Below are 18,851 nucleotides of genomic sequence, written 5' to 3'. Positions count from 1 at the left end.
GTGAAATATGAGTGGGTATGAAGAGAACATAGAGGATTACATTGCATCATTTAATACCAAATTTTATATACTACTTGTTTCCCRTCTCCCAGAATAATCTTAAATACATTATAAATTATTTATAGTAATAGATAAACAATCTGCAAATTTAAAAAAAGATGTATCTTTTTGTCATCTAAAATAAGACCTGGGAGCCAGGTAATACTTGAGTCTATTTGTCTGATACAAATTTCTTTGATGTCAATGGGCAAATCACTCCATTTTCCACCGGTGGCTTAAAGTCAATCATAATGACCATAATGCCACACTGCCAATTTAATCTCCCAGTTCTTTTTGATAGGATGCTCCTAGCCTAGAATCCATTTTTTAAGAATAACCTGAATATATCTTCATGCAATAGTTTTAGTACAGTTATTTTTAGCAAAAGTTTTCTTTGTAACGTGCAGCAATATTTAGGACACTTTTCCATTCATAAGACTTAAAAGAGTCTTCTCCTCCAGCCTCTTTTAGTACCAGTCAAAGGACTTCATAATCAGCTTTCCAATATAAAAATTCAAAACTATGATGATCAATGTATTCATACAGACCTCTAATTTCAGTCTTTTATGCTGTGATTTAATTTGATGTAATGATTCATAAACCATTTTCAGTTGTAATTCCATCTTTTTAAAATATCTCATTTCTCTGTCTTTCTGTTTTTGCTTGTGAATGAGAATATCGTGCTGTTTTTCCTTCTCCAAGGTACATTTATTTAAATAGTCTTCCAGAGCTTCTCTATATAGATATACAGAGAGTTTTAGACACAGATAATTTGATCAATAGATGCATGCAAACAGGCACAATCATTTTATGTTCTTTGAGCAGTGCATAATTATAGCTGAGCAGTAAGAGAAACTTAAAAACTAGTGTCAGAAGTTACCTAAAAGTTATCTGGTAAAATTCTGGTAACTTTAATCAATGACAATATTCCTCCTGATTGCAATAAGGTCTCACAATCTATGAGATTTAGCACAACAATGCTAAAAATTCTATAGAAGCAAAATTATTAATTAAAGAAGAAAACATATTTTTAAAATATGAGGGAATATCTACATGTTTTCCTCACTCAGACATTTTGCTTTGCAATACACCTATCCTTTAATACAAAATTTTAAAGACAAAAGTATTGCTGTGGCCATATTTACAACTACACTTCTTTTGTAAAGAAGGAATCATTTGCAGTTTGCAATCAACCTACCACCACATTTTACTTTATCAAGTATATAAAAGCCCATAATTTCAAGGGAATACTGAAGAGATGAATAGCCAGTCCCCACTGAAATTCAGGGGTAGGTGGGTGCTGAAATTTATGATCCTCATTTGAAAATCAGAATACTGACTCCTTTTTCTCCTCAAGTTACTTTCTGTGGATTGCACAGAAGAAAGTGCATTTTCACTGGAAAGAGAAATCCTCTAAACAATTTCCCCTTTTTAGCAAAATCCAGAGATTCTCTCTTCCAGAATTTTATTAAACTCTCATGCTTTTTGATGTTCTTCTTCAAGCCAGATCCTAGATTCCAGTAATTCATAAAACTTTTCTGAACTCCAAACCAAGCCAAATATTTTTCAGTCCCCATTAGTTGCACAGTGAAATTTGAGAACATAAGCAGTACAACAGATTCTGAGGAAAAATCCAGGTTTTTCAAAACAGAGAAGTGTTCACTCGCAATACATGGCTTACATCTACTACTCTAACCTGTCTGATAGGACTGCTGATTCATTTTCTGTGCTAATTTCTAGTAACTTTGTCAAAGTCAGGAATTCTCGTTCTTTGCTTTCCAGCAAAGCTCGTCTTCCATCCAATTCCTTCATTACATCTTCTTTTTCTTGTAAAACTGCTTCAATCTTTTTTTCAATAGTTTTAAGGGCAATATTTAACTCTTTTATTTGCTCATTAAGGGCTTCTTTCTTCTTCTCTGCATCTCTGTGAATACATGTTAACAAAATGGTAAGGGTTCACATTACCACAAGAACACTTAAATAACAAAATATAACTTGCTGGTTTTTATGGACTGCACAGTTATCTACTGTATATGTTCTAGAGCAGATTGCATACAGTGAAAACCTTCAAATACTAATGCCAGTAATTCAATTGGAGCTGGCCACATCACTAAAAAGGAGTTTAATGCCACGACAGCATTAGAAAGAGTTCTAGTAAACTGATTTCTGTCAAGATTACAAAGTACACAGTTGTATTCAAAATCTTCCTCAGAATTCTCATTCCAATTCTCATTCCAACTGTACTTCCAAACTTCCAAACATTACTCTCAAGATTGGAAACTCTGGTTAGTTGATTCTCTGATGTGACAGAAAAATTCATTTAAATATACCATTAATAACCTTCTACGCAATGTTTTGCTCTTTTTTCAGCTATGTCTCAGTATCACTACATGAAAAACATATTTATGATAGTAATGTTGTATTAAACAAAGTGCCAAAGAGAAAAAAAGAAAATAGTTATGCAAGTTTTAAAATGGAAAAAATATAACAGTCAAACAGTTACTCTATTAAAAATACGGACTGTAAGCAGGAGACACAAAAACTTCAGCATAATCTTCTCTGCTAAAAAGGTACAAAAACTAGTGTTCATCTTGGATAGCAATTTTACTGTCAGGATCTGTGAGTAACCTGGCTCACATTTTATTAATTACATTTTATACATACAGAAAGCAGCATATGTCACATCTCAGGAGAGAGATAACACAGCCACGCATTGCAGAGAAAGAAAGGTCAGCTACTGTCTTACATTTTCCCGACTGAAACATTAGACACAAGAATTCTTATCAGGAGCTTCTAATAAGACAGCTCAGGCTAAATAATTGCTAACAGAGTTATCACAAAAGAATGTTTATTTAACTCAGGCCAGACTGAGTTTCAGCTCTAAAAAATGCTAGAGATTTCAGCCCCTGAAATCACTAAGGCCAATAAAGATAAACTAATATATAGTCACTGAGGATTGGAAACTATAAAAAGGGCTAATTGATGGATTACAGAGTATACATAATAATTTTAACATTATTATCCATTAAAAACATACTAGGCAGATCTGATGCATATTAATGGAGCACAGTAAGATGGTTACCAATTTTGACTAAGTTTTGTCCCAAATTTTTCTTCATTGTCCTTAAATTTAAAATGATTCCCTCCACATACTATATTTTTCAGGAAAGTTGCACATATTTTAAGTGGATTATACACACTTCTTTTTTACTCTGATCTAATTTTAATCAACAAATGAACTGACTCTATAATAAATGTATAAAATATAAGTTCTATATATATATATTTGTAATTATTTATTAAAAGCATACACTTTTTTGCGATTCATCTTCTCAGTCTCTTTTCCAAGTTGTACAGGAACAGCAATGATCTGAACTAACTCATCCTAGTGACAAATCAGAAATATTAGATTAACAGCCTATAAATTTGATGTAATGTCACGAACTAATATTTACATTGGACTGTTGGGGAAATGTACAGGAAATGTATTTTCAAATGACTTGGACTTGTCCCAGAGAATTGTAGCTGCTCTTCTTGCAAGAGAGCAAGAGCAATCACTATGATAATTGCCATACCATTATGTCTGCAAAACAAAAATTGTGGTTGAATATGTCTGATTGTTATCTATGCCACGGAAAGAAGAGTGGCGAAGATCTAGATATGTTTTTTAATTATCAGGACAGATCTATATCAACTAGGATGTGAGCATAAGTTAGAGCAACATAGAATAACACAACATGAACAACAAATATGCCATAATAGAAGCTATCTATTATCAGAATCATGCCTATTATTATTATTTCCTAAATAGGACTAATAAAGGACTAACAGTGGAAATGACACAGCAGCATGTTTCATGCTTATTGAAAAATGATTAATATATAACGTAATCCCATATAATGATTTGGAATGACAAACAACATTCAGAATATTCACTGTTTCCTTGGACAAACAAACATACTCACATAAACACACAAACACACACACTATTAATTGCATGTTACTTTCAAATCAGACTGCTTTTCTAGGAGCTTTTCCACGGCTTTCTTGTTTTTTGAAATCAGCTTTTGCTTGGATGAAATATCTTCCTTCATTGCATTAATTTCTGCTTTCCTGTGAATTGCTTCTTTGCGGAGCTCATCGCAATTTTCTTTCAATTGTTTAATTTTCTTATCTGCTTCCTTCAAAATTAAGTCAAAGATCAAGTTGTTATTATTTTCCTTTTTACATTATGCAGGCATGGGATATTACAAAATTCATTCACATTGAATAATCATAACATTTTTTACAATGAGGTATGAAATATAATTTATTACCAGCTCTGTATTTCTTCTATCCACAATTAGTTGAATTTTATTTCCAACAAAATCATACATTCATCAAGACTTCTGACTGTAAATTTCTTTTGCATATTTACAACCTAAAACCAAAAACCTGCAGCTAACTTTACATGTATACAACTTTGCTGACTACAGCAAAAATTCTTCTTGGGAAAACCGAAGAGAATTCAGATCTTTTATGAATCAGTTATTCAGTGCTTGCTCTAGAGTTCTCAAACCCAAATGAACATCACATAGACTCTCCTATAAAAGCTACCTTGATTTTTCTGTCTTCTATATTTTAAAAATCTCTAGAGCTATACATTGGGAAAATATTTTCATCTATGCGGGTTTTTTTTTAACCTTTATACTAGCTGTGACAGGGTATAAAAAATGGCTTTTCTTGTGTTTCATACTTACACTCTGCTTTGGAATTCTTTCATATTCACATTCCAGCAATCTTTTCTCTTCTTGTAAACTACAGAAAAATCACAACAGAGCTAAATATATTAGTACTATGCCAAACAATAAAAAAAAATTGAAGCCTATCTCGGGTAAAATTAACATGTATAGTGAAATATCATTTAGGTGCCTGAATTTAAAGGAAGATTGATTACTAGTAATGGAAAGTTCTCAAACATATGTTGTACATACACAAATTTATTCTATACTGCACATGTCCAAACTTTTGAATTTGATACTTTTTAGTTTTATCACCTCCTCTAGGGATGTGTTTATGTCTCATTCCCCCTTGTGTTTACTCTCATAGCGCGTGAGGGATCAGAAGGCACACCATGCCCTCAGATCCTCTCAACCTCAGAAGACAATTTTTTTAATTTTTGATTGAGGCAACAGGTAAGAGTGGATGGGTTATAAATATCCACAAAGAGAGCACACATCAGTGAGCCTACAGTAGCTGGTAAGAAACTTTCCTTCTTCCTTTGAGCGATTGATTGTTCACACTGTAAAAAACTGTAAGTAACGCTTCTCAAACTGAAACAAACCTGTGAAAAATGTTCTTGAAAAGCAACAGGGAAGGTAGACTGAGGCAATGGGGTATAATAGAAAACTGAATTGAACAGCTATGGGTGGTCTTAGCCTGTATCAAAAAACAAGCTGTAATGTAATTTCTGGCAATTTTAAAGAAAGATGCCAAAGAATGACAGGTGGAAAGGAAAGAGAAATCTCTTAGATCTTCTGGGTATTTTTTAAATAATGCTGTCCTGAATAGACGAAGGACTGACTACAAAAGCTGAACCACCAGGCTTGTTGGTGTAAAATAAGAGTTTCTTGGTCTTGAGACACTGAAATTGAGATGACTTAGGGGAAGCAGGAATCAAAGCCCTTGGGGTGCATGAAGACAATTCACAGGTTGACATTTTAGTGGTAGGCAAGTAAATACTGCCAAAGATCAAACATTAGCCTTGGAATCACTGAAGAAAGCCAATACTTCTCCAGGGCGTGCACTGAACAATTCTGAACCCATATCAGGTAACTAGGCTAAATCACTTTGCATGTTGCTACAAATAAATTGAAGTTCTTGTACTATTGATTGGGAAACTGGCAGGAGGTTCCCTCAAGATTACCAGTATCGGTGGTGACACTTTTTGCAACTGAAGCTATAAATGACTAAAGATTACAACTGAGGAATATGTGGAATAATCAAATCCTGATTCCCAGATACAGCATTAAATTTGCCTTTCTAACTCCAATCAGAGGATGTGTTGGTCAGGCCTCCTTGGGACTCAGGGTGGTCTGTTAAAGTCTGCTATACCACTCCCTAATTTAGGGGAGTATTAAGAGAAGGAGAGGGGCTTTCCTGAAAAAGCTGTGTCATTTGAAGCAAGTTCTGGCTCCCATTTACCCAAAGCAGTCACTACAGTGGCTTCTGAATGGGTTTGATATAGCAGAGACACACTTGATCAGTGTTTCTTTTTTTCTCTGTAACGACCCAGGGGCAGCCTAAGTGTTTGTATGGCGAGTTTAGGAGGTTTCAGAAGGTAGTGGTCATAGGGAGAGAAAGCAAAAGATCACATTCCTAGTAGCCTTCTCATGGAGGATTCTCCCTTGGATCCTGTGCACAATTCTCTATCACTAACTGATTTAAGGGCTTTTTTTTCCCAATAAATTGTTATTTGTTGGTTTCCCAACAACAGGGACAAAGCTTAAACCAGGAAGGCTTAGGTGATATCTTTCCACTAGTCAAGAAAAGAAATGGCCAAAAAAGAGGAGAACTGGGTTGGTGGTGTTGCAGGCCAAACAAATTCATGAAGTACTAGTTCTGACTCAGATGAACAGTAAAGAGGAAATAAAGGCACAGGGTAGATTTTGTTGATTCACAGCATATGCATGTATCTGGATGGGCAGAGTGCCAGTAGGCCTCTACAGGGACTCCTAAATCTAAAAACTACTTTGAATGCCAGAGTTCTTGAACACCCACGGAGTGAACGAGTGTTCAGAAAACCTTTCAAAGAAAAAAGCCAAATTTAGACAAGTCTTCCTCCTAGACTGCTAAAATAAATTATTGAAGAAAGTTCCACTGCAAAATCTACTACATCTTGAGAAACTGAGCAGAACAAGAGTGAAGACAAACACAGGAGTGTTTTGCAGGTGTACAAGGTGAGTACATGTGAGTAGGAAACAATATAAGGACATTTCTTCTTTGCTGCAATGAGGGTCTAGAACTCTTCCTTGTATATTCCCCCGTTGAGAGACAACGAGAGCAAAGGGATCGACCTGCACCGGAAAGCGAGCTACTCACATTCTGTGACAGCAGCTTTGGTCTGCTCCTGTGTATGTCCAGACATTACAGTCAAGTTCTTGAATATCACACTGGTCAAATGCTATGCTTTCACTTACCAACAGGTTGCCTAAATTTATAAATAGGCTAATATGGACAATTCAGAATCCCAATGCATTTTAGCAGGATTCCTAGTAGGACTCCTCGAGACTGGCATAATCACACTAAATATAACAAATATCCACTTGGGACAAGTACCCATAATAGTTTGACTGCCACAGAAACTGATTAAATAAGTGTTACCCAGACTGATTAAAGAGGTATTGCATTGCTCGTCATCAACGTATGTTGAGCCGACTTTAATACCATGCCGGACAATCAAAGCAGCAACATTAAAAATTGTGAGGGAGACCAAAGTTGACACTGTTTTTCTTTTGCCACATTCCTCACCCAAGAGGACAGATTCCTGTGGAGCCATTCCAACTACACAACAAAGACTCTGCCATGCAAAAAGCAGAATGATTTGAAACACCTCATTTTGTGTGACATAAAAGAAGGCAACGGTGAACTGCAAGCACCACATTACATTCCCTATAGAGTTGGCGGACCAACTACTTTCACATAAAAAACAGTAGAGGGTTAAAAAGAAAAGAATAAGGAAAGAGAGTATTTTTTAAAATATTCATATGTAATAATTTGAAAAGTGTAAACATTTAAAATAATTTACTATATTAATTTTGAAAATTTAGCATGGGTTTTCATGGTTTGCTTTTTACAGTTTGCTTTGCTTAAATTCATGACTTCTCCCTGACTTTATTTGTTGCAAAATATCATTTTGGTTCTAAAAATTGCTTTCATTGAGACTCCTTTGAAAAAAATAACTTTAAAAAATTTCTGTTGAAAGGCATGAAATGAAAATTTCAAATATGAAAGAAGTTAGGCACTAGACCACAAAACTACTTCTGCACTATATTTGCGGAATTTTATTACCTTAGTTAGGCTATGATTTCATTAAGTGTTGTGAATCAGTTTAAAACAGATTAATAGCATACATAATGAAAGAAAGGACTAAACTCTTAAGATTAAACATTCATGTTTGAGAATGTCTTTCATGTTGCTTTACTTTATTTTCACAAAACTTAATAGCAGCACGGTACATGCAAAGCTAGCATGGATGCAGATGTAATGAGTTAAAAAAAGCACTTGGAAATTTGGACCATTAATGAAAATACATTCCAGACTTTTCCCTGAGAGATGTCTACAGCTGCAAACTGCTACAGAAATAAAAAAAAAAAAAATAAGCCAAAGAGATTAAGAAATGTAGTTGCAGTTGTCAACAGAGGTACATTTTAGTTCCTCGGTTAACAAAATATACAGAAAACAAAATATACAGAACATCACAGCTGACAAATTTCCAGCATCAGATTCTTGCAAGGCTCTTGACTGTGCTTTGTACATTCTGGAGAATGCGGTCACAAGACCAGTTGATCAGGCGTCATTGCTTTAACAAGTTCAACTGTAACTCAGTTAATTTTACCTATGACTTGTAATTCTTTATTAAAAGAATAAAAACTTATCTTTTCACTTTTTAATTACTGAGTGACTAATCCTGAAATAATTGCAAGAGTTGAAATAGTTTTCCAGATTTGCAATGCTTGTACAAGGACAAACTTAATTTTGCAATGTTGGCTTGTACACAACAGTACTTTAGTGAACAGCCATTTTGCTACCCATACAAATCACTGTAAGGCCTGTAGATTTGACCTAGGCTTTAAAAGAATTTTTTTTTGTCAAGAATCATATACCTTTAACCTCACAAACTCTTATTATAGATCTTTTCATTTTAAATGAACTGATTACTTTTTAAAAGTTAGATGTTAGATGACAAATTTCATCATTCTTGATGCTATAGTCTGATAAAGAAAAGCAGCTCTTCCTCATTTTTGTCTTGCAAACCTGGACTCTAAATCCCACACAGATGGTGAAATGAAAAGTTTCCTTAAACTAGAACTCATCCTTGCTGATCTTTCTGATCACTTCTTTGTTCCTTGCTAATCTGATATTTTAGTTTATATTCTTATTTACTAAGGCATATTCAGTCCCAGTTATATGAAGAAACTCTATGGGTTTGAACACAATTGTACCAGAACTGCACTGAGATTATTATACTTGCCTAACAGTTTTTGAGAAGAATATTCACAGGGTCAGCTCTGACTTTGAAGTAGTGGGATACATTTCCACCAGGAATTTATAACCTCAGTAAAATCTTTCCAGCTATCGTTCCCCTCCTGTGTTAAACACACTAGCAGACACACTAGGAACAAGCCCAGTACGGTAGCCCACCAGAACAGGAAGGCTAAACTGGAAGAGGAGGCACAAACACTGACAGTGGGAGTATACTGCACCCACACTGTCACCCTCAGGGGAGAACCTCCACCAGTTAAAATGCACCCAAGATGCTTCTGAACACCCCAGCTACCTATTTTTGCTATGAAAAAAGTCACACCATTTCTGAAAACCTGCTGACCCTACAGTCTTGCAAGCAATTTAAATTTACTCTTAAAATATTGAATACTTATTGAAACAGTAAAAAATTAAAACAGTTGATGAAATATTGCCTTCAGCTGTTGAAAAGTGAATCTGATCTGGAAAAAAAGCTGTTTAAAGAGGAAGCAAGTAAGAAATAAAACAGATAAGAGAGAATATAGAATAGTAAGTAACATGGAGAGAAAAAAAAGTAACTCTGGCAATGTTATGGGATATCTGCATGACTCTTCAAGAAAAAAAGGCCAAGTTCATTGCTGTCAGATATGAACCTGAGATAAAAAGGGGTATTAAAGCCACTTAGCTGTTAGAGACATTGAACTGAGGCAGGAAGAAGGCAGCAATAACTGAAGAAGTGTGTCAGAGAAAGAGAGAGGATTACACTAACAGAGAAACAGAAGATCAGCAGAGGCCATCTCTCCCTTCCATCTCCGCAGTACCTCCAAGCAGACTAGATCTTACCCAGTAATCCTAAGAAAAGAATAAAGCAATAGATAAGAGCTATGGACATTTCCTTCAAATGTTTTTCCCCACCATGTTCCCTGCTTGCTATACACATGGAGGTAAATAACCGATCTGTTTTGTTTTTAGACTAAACAGCTATTAGTCATAATTCCCGAAGACGAGTTTTCTTTTAAGTGCCAAGCACAGCTGGACACAGTTGGACAAAAAGGGAAACTGCACCAGGGAGATTGAGGCCAAGAAGGTTGGACCATGTGATTCAACCCTTCTGAGAAACGAAAGAAACCAAGCAGTCGCTTAGTGGCAAACTTACAGTATCTTACACGCACTTTGCCCTCTCTCTTTGACACTGCCTATGCAGACATATCTCAGAAAACATAACCTTATTATATGTACTAAGCCATCAGACATGAAGTTTTTCATTTTATTTCAGCATAAAAGCAGATAATCTTCTATACACAACTCTATTCTGCTCACTCATTTTCAGTGTCTTTCACAGACACCGAACTCATTCCTTCTTTACAAATATGTATTCACATCCATTCCCTGTTTTAGTTCATAGCTGATTTCTCCTTTCCTCATTTACATTCCCTCCTTCCTTTGCCACATGTATATCTATCCTGCCAGTCCTATTCATTTTACATTACCTCAGCATCAACATCCCTCTGATTTCTGGCCAGTAGTATTTTCTTCTCCAGTAAACAAACCCATACATAGCCAGGGCATATCCTCCTCACTCCCAACCCATTTTATGCATAAGATGCAGTACTACTGGCAGGCATCAAATCGATTCTAAATAATGAGCAGTTAAGTAAGCTGGGCTTCTTCCATTTAGACAGTAGATAAGATACGACAGAGAGATTTCAAATGCCGTGCAACAGAGAAGGTGAACAGGGGATCAGCTGTTCAGTCTTGCATCCAGTATAAAAACTGTATAAGAAGTATAAGCATAAGGTGACGGAACAGCTCATTCTGGATGTCATCTCCAGGCATATGGAGGAAAAGAAGGTGATCAGGAGTAGCCAGCATGGATTTACCAAGGGGAAATCCTGCTTAACCAGTCTGATGATAGCCTTCTATGATGGAATGACTGGCTGGGTAGATGAGGGGAGAGCAGTGGACATTGTGTTCCTTGACTTCAGCAAGGCTTTTGACACTGTCTCCCATAACATCCTCCTAGATAAGCTCAGGAAGTGTGGGTTAGACGAGTAGACAGTGAAGTGGACTGAGAACTGGTTGAAAGGCAGAGCTCAGAGGGTTGTCATCAGTGGCGTGGAGTCTAGTTGGAGGCCTGTGGCTAGCAGTGTCCTCCAGGGCTCAGTACTGGGTCCCATCCTGTTCAACTTCTTCATCAGTGACCTGGATGAGGGGATGGAGTGCCTCCTCAGCAAGTCTGCTGATGATACCAAGCTGGGAGGAGTGGCTGACACACCTGAAGGCTGTGCTGCCATTCAGAGAGACCTGGACAGGCTGGAGAGCTGGGTGGAGAGGAACCTCCTGAGGTTCAACAAGGGCAAGTGCAGAGTCCTGCACCTAGGGAGAAATAACCCTAGGCACCAGTACAAGCTGGGGGCTGACCTTCTGGAGAGCAGCTCTGCAGAGAAGGACCTGGGAGTGCTGGTGGATGACAAGTTGACCATGAGCCAGAAATGCGCCCTTGTGTCCAAGAAAGCCAATGGTCTCCTGGGGTGCATTGGGAAGAGTATTGCCAGCAGGTGGAGGGAGGTGATCCTGCCCCTCTCCTCAGCCCTGCGGAGGCCTCATCTCGAGTCCTGTGTCCAGTTCTGGGCTCCCCAGTACAAGAGAGACATGGAGCTGCTGGAGAGAGTCCAGCGTAGGGCTATGAAGACGATCAGAGGGCTGGAGCACCTGCCTATGAGGAATGGCTGCGAGAGCTGGGACTCTTCAGCCTGGGGAAGAGAAGACTGAGGGGGAATCTGATCAATGTGTRTAAGTACCTGAAGGGAGGGTGTCAAGGGGACGGGGACAAACTCTTTTTAGTTGTCCTATGTGACAGGACAAGAGGCAATGGGCAGAAATTGAAGCACAGGAAGTTCTGCCTGACCTTGAGGGGGAATTTCTTCCCTGTGAGAGTGACAGAGCMCTGGAMYAGGYTGCCCAGAGAGGTKGTGGAGTCTCCTTCTCTGGAGATCTTCAAGGCCTGCCTGGATGCAACCCTGTCTACCATGCTCTAGGTGACCCTGCTGAGTGGGGAGGTTGGACTGGATGATCTCCAGAGGTCCCTTCCAACCTTACTGATTCTATGATTCTATGATAACTACGGGGCATGAAAAGAGGCTAGTAGAAGTCAGATTCAGAATGAACAAGAAGTGGCATTTTCTTGTATAGTTAAGATGTGGAACTCATTGTCCGTGATGTTGCAAACACCATGGTTTAAATTGGTTCAAGAGGAATAGAAGTAGTTCAAGGAAGAGGGATCAACTGAGGGTTACTAAATACAGGGTTGTATTTGGCTCACAAAATCCCTGTGTTTCAAATGGGCTGTGCTTTTGGTCACTCTTAGATACTGAGCCATATTGACTTCTGGTCTGACTGTACAGCTCTTTTTCTGATCTTATGTAGTGTGTAGGATCAAATAGAGGAAGATTCTTATTAATATGAAAGAACATTTTTCAGAGTGTGATGGTATACTTTTAAATTACTAGATAGTATATATAATTCATATATAAGAATGAATGCAGAAAATATGCAAAGGCAATTGAAACAATATCTAAACTATGTTTCTGTAGGACATAGAAATCTCCCTTTGATTAAAGGAAGAAAATAGAGTATGAGTATATATATCCTAAAAACACATGTAAAACCCCACCACTGTTTTGAAAAATAATGTAAAATTAGTCATAAATATTTGTAAGATATTAGGGGAAATGAGTAAAAAAAATGTAGAATTTTGAAGTGCACAGTTCCAAACTTCCTGTAAATTTCAATAAATTCTGTATCTAACAATTATTTCAGGAAATTCATGTTGCTTAGTTATCTCATAGCAAATAATATTTTCCAGATGATTTCCACGTTTCTCTGTTTCTCCCACTCCCAATTTGCTTCTTTCTCAAGTTTCTTTTTCTCTTAGAGCAAACACTTGGCTCTAAAAAAAATCAAGAAAATACTGCCAGAAATATCTTCTCTACGCAGTTCTTCCAGTGCTCCTGCTCTCCTTGTAGAAAAACAGCTTTAACTGCTGAGCTGCTGACATTATTTATTTGGATTTATACACCAACAGATAGCTTGAAGATGGATAAAAATAGCATGCATTCCACAAAATTAAAATATGGGTTCAATTTTCATAGACATACATTTTAAAAAATGAAGTACTACTGGTTGTAATTTTACTATAAAATTTCAAACACAATGCACCCATAATAATTAAAATATATATAATATCATTCTGAATGTACAAATACATTCTGCCCTGTTAGCCTTTTATAGAAATGCCAAGCATGCACTTCTTCCACAGCATATGACTGTTCACTACCTAATTTTTTAGATATGAGAGTATACAAATGCTTCTCCCTCTTCAAGCACCTGAATAGTGAAACTTGAATATGTATGTTTTTGATGACCAAAATAGTGTTGTGTCTATTTATGACATTATTGCAATAAAATCCCTGTCACTAAGGTCTCTGAGACACTTTTGTACCAAAGGTGTCTCAGACTAGAATTGTTCCCATTAATCTTGCCTACCTAAACATTAATCACGTAATGTAGTAGAAGATATATAGCATTTCTAAGGACACCACATCCCCTCTAAATTTGAAATTATCTACAAATTACACACCAGAGTAACTTTAGTCATCACTGAAATGTTGCTGTTACTAGGGAAAGTCTGTGGCAGTTTGTTTAACAACAGGCATCAAGAAATTTATCCATGTAAGATGTACAGAAAATTGGGTTATATTCTGTCATTATCTTTCTAGAAAAGCTCTGGCAAAATAAATAGGATTTGACCATTATCACCTACCATTCCACCTTAGACTGAATTACATACTCTCTTTCTTTAATAGCATTGCACTCGTTTCGATATTTAAGAAGTTGTTGCCTCATTTGGGAAGCTTCACCAGCAGATTCTTCAGGGAACTGTCCTGCTTTTTCCAGTTCACGTTGCTGCTGTTCCAGTTCAACACTAAGATGTTTGGCTTCCTGTAACAGTCGGATCTCAGATTCCTGTAAACTACATTAAATAGAAAAAGTAGGCAATAAGAAGCATAAGAGATAAACTTTATATCTTATTATAATATTTAATACAAGGTTTTCAAGACTAGACTAGATAAAGTCCTGACTAACTTGGTCTGAGCAGCTGACCCTGCTTTGAACAGGAAGTTGGACTACTTTCCTCCTGAGGTCTTCTACAGCCTGAATTATCTTATGATCCTACGATCCTATGAGAGAACAGCAGAGTCTGCTCTGGGTTTTTTTTCTGCACGTCTAGACTTGGGGTGGGATTCACCTCATATAATTTTAACCAGGTGAAAGACAGTTAGTTAGACCAACTTATTTATCTAGGACCTTCTAGAAGCTGAGCTAGGTGGTTCATTTTATTCTAATAGAGGTGCCTAAAAGCTAGTTTCAGGTTGTCACTCTATTCATGTGGAATACAAAATATGTGGAATATGGAAAATTTTCCCAGTAACTGGAATAGTCTGAATGAATGAACACAATATCTAGTTTCTAGCTTCAGTAAGCATATAGCAAAGATCTAGCATCTCACGTTTCTCGACATGTGAAAAAAAGGCCCTCTCACTTATTCATGACCTTTTATGGCAGAGGAGATAAATAAATATGGAGATGAAAGACGGTACTAGGGCTGAAATCCATAACAATTAAAATGAATAGCAAAACTTCCACTCAGTAAATGCTGCATCATCCTCCTTCCTGGCCCAGGTTTACTGTCCCTCTAAGAACAAAGATAAAGACCCTTATTTGTAATTTAGAATGTTTATCACTCTCTGAAGTTAAGTTTACATTTTAGTCCAAAGGTGCAATTGCCTTTCAGGGGACTATATCTCAGTTGGCTCTAAATCAGTGTGGGGGCCAATATCAGAGAAGTATTCAGCAGTACAAGGCCAAGTCTCGGCTGTAAAACACTGTTAAATTCTTAGTAAATATCTGGACACCTACCTAGCTCTGAATTGCATGTTGCTATTGCTGTAGTGTTATCAGCATCTAGAAGTAGCTCATTTAATGATACATGAGCTGCAACTACATTTGTGGACTGCTGTGGAAACACATTGTAAGACTTGTAGAATTGACAAACTTTCTGCTCTCACTTGCATCATCAAAGTCTACCTTCACAGAAACAACGAACTGCAGTATTCTGGCAATGTTAGAAGACTGTTTTTCATAGTATACTTAGGAGCCTATATTGTGATACTTGCAAAACAGATCTTTGAATAAGACCGCTGTTAAATACATTGCTTACTATGGAAGAGTCATAAAGTGAACTACAACATGAAAATTCATATAGAATGCATAACGTGTAAACCTAGTTTCTATGACATAGATCATAAAATCATTGTGCATCCCTTCTGAATATTAACTACATTATAAATTTTGTAAAATGTTAAACTAATATTAGCCACAAATTATGTGAAAGGATAAAGAACTCTGTTAGCTGCCCTCTCTTATTTAAAAATGTAGGCCAATGTAGTATTTTTTTAAAAAAGGAATTTATGAAATCCCATATTAAGAATCTCTATACCAAATTTTAACTCAAAGATGACATTTGTGGATATATTATAAGCTTAGCAACTGAATACATATATATGACTTATCTAACCAAAGAATAGGAGCTCAAATGAGATGGCAACTATAAAAACACAGAACATAAACTGACTATACTGTGCAAACCTAGCTGAAATAACATAGCAGAAGAACTTTTGGTTTATGTAACTTTTCTGTAACATTAGATAACCACTTCCTTTTTTAAGCTAGAAAATAAGAAAACCACATACTTCAACAGGAAACGAGAGTGTGTCTTTATCACAAACAAATAACTTCATGTGTTGCTATAACGACATCTTAATTTTTGAATGGTAGAATAAATTGAGATAAATTGAAGCCCTTATATAATAGTTAAAACACGTAAGTCATACAGAATAGACATTGTTCTGGGGGAAGATATAAATGATTGCAGCAACATGCATTCATTTAAAAACATAAAATATTATTAAAATTGTATTTTTTCAAGATAATAAAAAGATAAAAATAGAAATAAGAATTTAGTGTTGGATCTAGACTAGATCTTGTACATCATAGTTGCCAACAGGTTTTCATGGGAAGATGTGTTGAAGACAGTTAAAGACTACTGAAAGTAATGAAGAAATAATGGGACATTGACATAAACTACACATCTAGAAACTCATAAATGCAAAAATTTGCTTGCCAAGTCTTCATGCAAGTATTCATGCAAATCAGTAACTTATAAACCTTTCCTCTGTGCTTTTCTCCATATTAACACAGCCCTAGCAGTGCTGTAGCTCTAGATACATCTACCCCTTTCTGGAGATTTATCTGAAGATTCACAGTAACCTTCCAGCTTGAATGCTGATAAACAGCTTTGCAGTATATTACAAGAGACAATGCGACTGCTTTCTGAGTTAACAGGTAGAAACATATTTAGGCACTGGCACTTTCTATTTTGTATGTTTCTTGCATTCATCTAGCTAGTAAAAAAAACATTGGATCCAGCACACAACAGCTGGTTTGTTCTTGCCACAGGACTGCACTGAATCAGAACACAAATACATAAGGGTGAAAGAGATAGTGGAAGGGAACATTTGATGAACATGACAAGYTGTGGAGGGCAGGTCATTCAAGGATAAATAAAGGCACTCATTGCACRCTAAATACTTCAGTTGGATGCCCTCATGGATACTATGGCTACCCCAGTTGTAGATCAGAGRTTTTTCCTATTGCAGCTAGAACAGAATGGTGACGTGCAGTAGTGGTGAGAATGAGTCCAGAATTCTGTTTTGAGGAGTTTTACCCCTATCCTACAACACTAGACAATATAAATGAAGAACACATAGCAACATACAGAATGAAGAACTGCATAACAACCCAGAAACAGGCTGCAGCAGCCTTTTGGCAGCAAGCTACCCTTAAAGTGTTTTAATCTGTGTCTAATTGTTTTAATATTGGTCAGTCCAATAGTTGCCTGATGTGGTAGGTTTCAGATTTATGAAGTGATTAATAATGTAACATAGATATTAGTGCACATATCAAAAAAAAAAAATCTGACTTAGGAAGACAAGCTTCCCAAATTGTCAATGGACCACCACTGTTATCTGATGTATTTATAGCTTGGTGTATGAGGATATTTATATTAGGTTCCTAAATTTAGATACTAGAAATAAAAATTCAAGATTGGACCATATGATTGCAAAAGCAAATGGTTTTCAAGGACCAGATATGAGCTCAGGTACATAAGATTTATGCACAGCCTCACTGCAAAGTGGACAGATGAGAGAGAGACCAGAAAAAGATGCCATCTGTTGCTCAGACTTTCAGCTGTGCAGCAAGCACAAATTCAACACCTTGAAGAAATGTGTTGAAGTTGTCATCCACCAGGTGACATCTTTTGACTTCCTGGAATGTCAAATTAAGACCATTATTTACCAATAAGTAAAGGGCCTCACTATACACTCATAACTCTCTTTACTCTAGTAGCCTTGGGAATTATCTGCATACATATTAGGTGCATTCATTACATTAGAAATGTTTGTATTGCATACAAGAGAGATCAGTTGCAACAGTCTGGTAGAACTATTATATTAACCACCCATGGGCAGCTATGCTGCTTAAGGCATATAAAAATTTCTCCCCAGCACCTTTGTATGTGACCAAAGGAAGAGGTACACACATAGCCTGAAGACCTCATCCAACATCATTTATTTCCACACGGCATGTAGCAGCACTGGGACATAAAAGAACATTCTGTCATGGAGATTAACTAAGGAAGAGAAAAAACTCAACTATAATACGTAAAATAAATTTATTGCCCCATGGAATTGTGCTGCATGAGTAAGGATGAAGAACGAAAAATTAAAAAGTGGTATTAATTCTGTGATGTTTGATTGTAAGAACAGAACAAGTGTTTTATAAACCTTCACAAAGGGTCATGCTCAGTACAGGTGAAAAGGCAAATCACGAGCATACTGTATCTTCATTTAGGATCTTTCACTGGGTTTCCTGTTCTTCAGAACTGTGACTTCTCAGTTTGGGCAGGATTTCATCTCAGTTGACTTAAACAGTATAAACAGATACTGAACRTATCATCAGGACTCCCTTTATAGCCAGTGGGAAAAAACAGACACTTGCAAATATCTGTATRAGGAGGAATTAAATTGTCTCTATTTCCTTCTATTTTTTAAGGGACTCTAGATAACTAGATTAGATGTTCATGTCTGCAGATGTTAATATATGGGCAAGGTAATCCCACCTTTCATGTCTGAAAAGTCCTCAAAATATACCAGAAATCATGATCAATTGTGGTATTTGATTTCCCTTGCTTTTTTCCAGCAGTAAGAGAAATTCCATAGGAATCAGCACTCAGTTATGCATTGGCATTTTGCTCTGACATATGACTACATCTAGGTAAAGAATGTTACGTGATCCTCTAATAGACCCACAGAAGAGTGACAAATATGCATTCCTACGAGAGGCATGGAAAGAATGAGAGATGTAATCTACGATCCAACATTTTTTAATTTTTGGTGCACTATGTGTAC

General features: G+C 36.6%; 1 protein-coding gene across 2 annotated transcripts in view; it reads right to left on the bottom strand.

Annotated features, from left to right (window-relative positions):
• Nucleotides 1-18,851, bottom strand: part of CCDC146 (coiled-coil domain containing 146) — an 81,162-nt gene that overhangs the window by 22,338 nt on the left and 39,973 nt on the right. Inside the window, exons 3-10 of one of the 2 annotated variants that reach the window (XM_085298602.1) lie at nt 14,107-14,293; nt 11,713-11,721; nt 5,015-5,028; nt 4,779-4,836; nt 4,044-4,220; nt 3,351-3,424; nt 1,736-1,963; nt 588-774 (exon numbers count right to left, since the gene is read on the bottom strand). In XM_085298602.1, coding sequence (XP_085154728.1) covers nt 588-774; nt 1,736-1,963; nt 3,351-3,424; nt 4,044-4,220; nt 4,779-4,836; nt 5,015-5,028; nt 11,713-11,721; nt 14,107-14,293 — 934 coding nt within the window. Of the gene's footprint in view, nt 1-587; nt 775-1,735; nt 1,964-3,350; nt 3,425-4,043; nt 4,221-4,778; nt 4,837-5,014; nt 5,029-11,712; nt 11,722-14,083; nt 14,294-18,851 lie in introns of both variants that reach the window. The other variant, XM_085298592.1, reaches the window with a different exon arrangement.

Source organism: Rhea americana, unplaced genomic scaffold, assembly GCF_003343005.1.
Source record: "Rhea americana isolate MKP2758 unplaced genomic scaffold, rheAme1 scaffold_1, whole genome shotgun sequence".
NCBI lineage: Eukaryota > Metazoa > Chordata > Aves > Rheiformes > Rheidae > Rhea > Rhea americana.
Note: the sequence above shows the minus strand (reverse complement) of the source record. Positions and strands in the feature narration are given on the sequence as shown.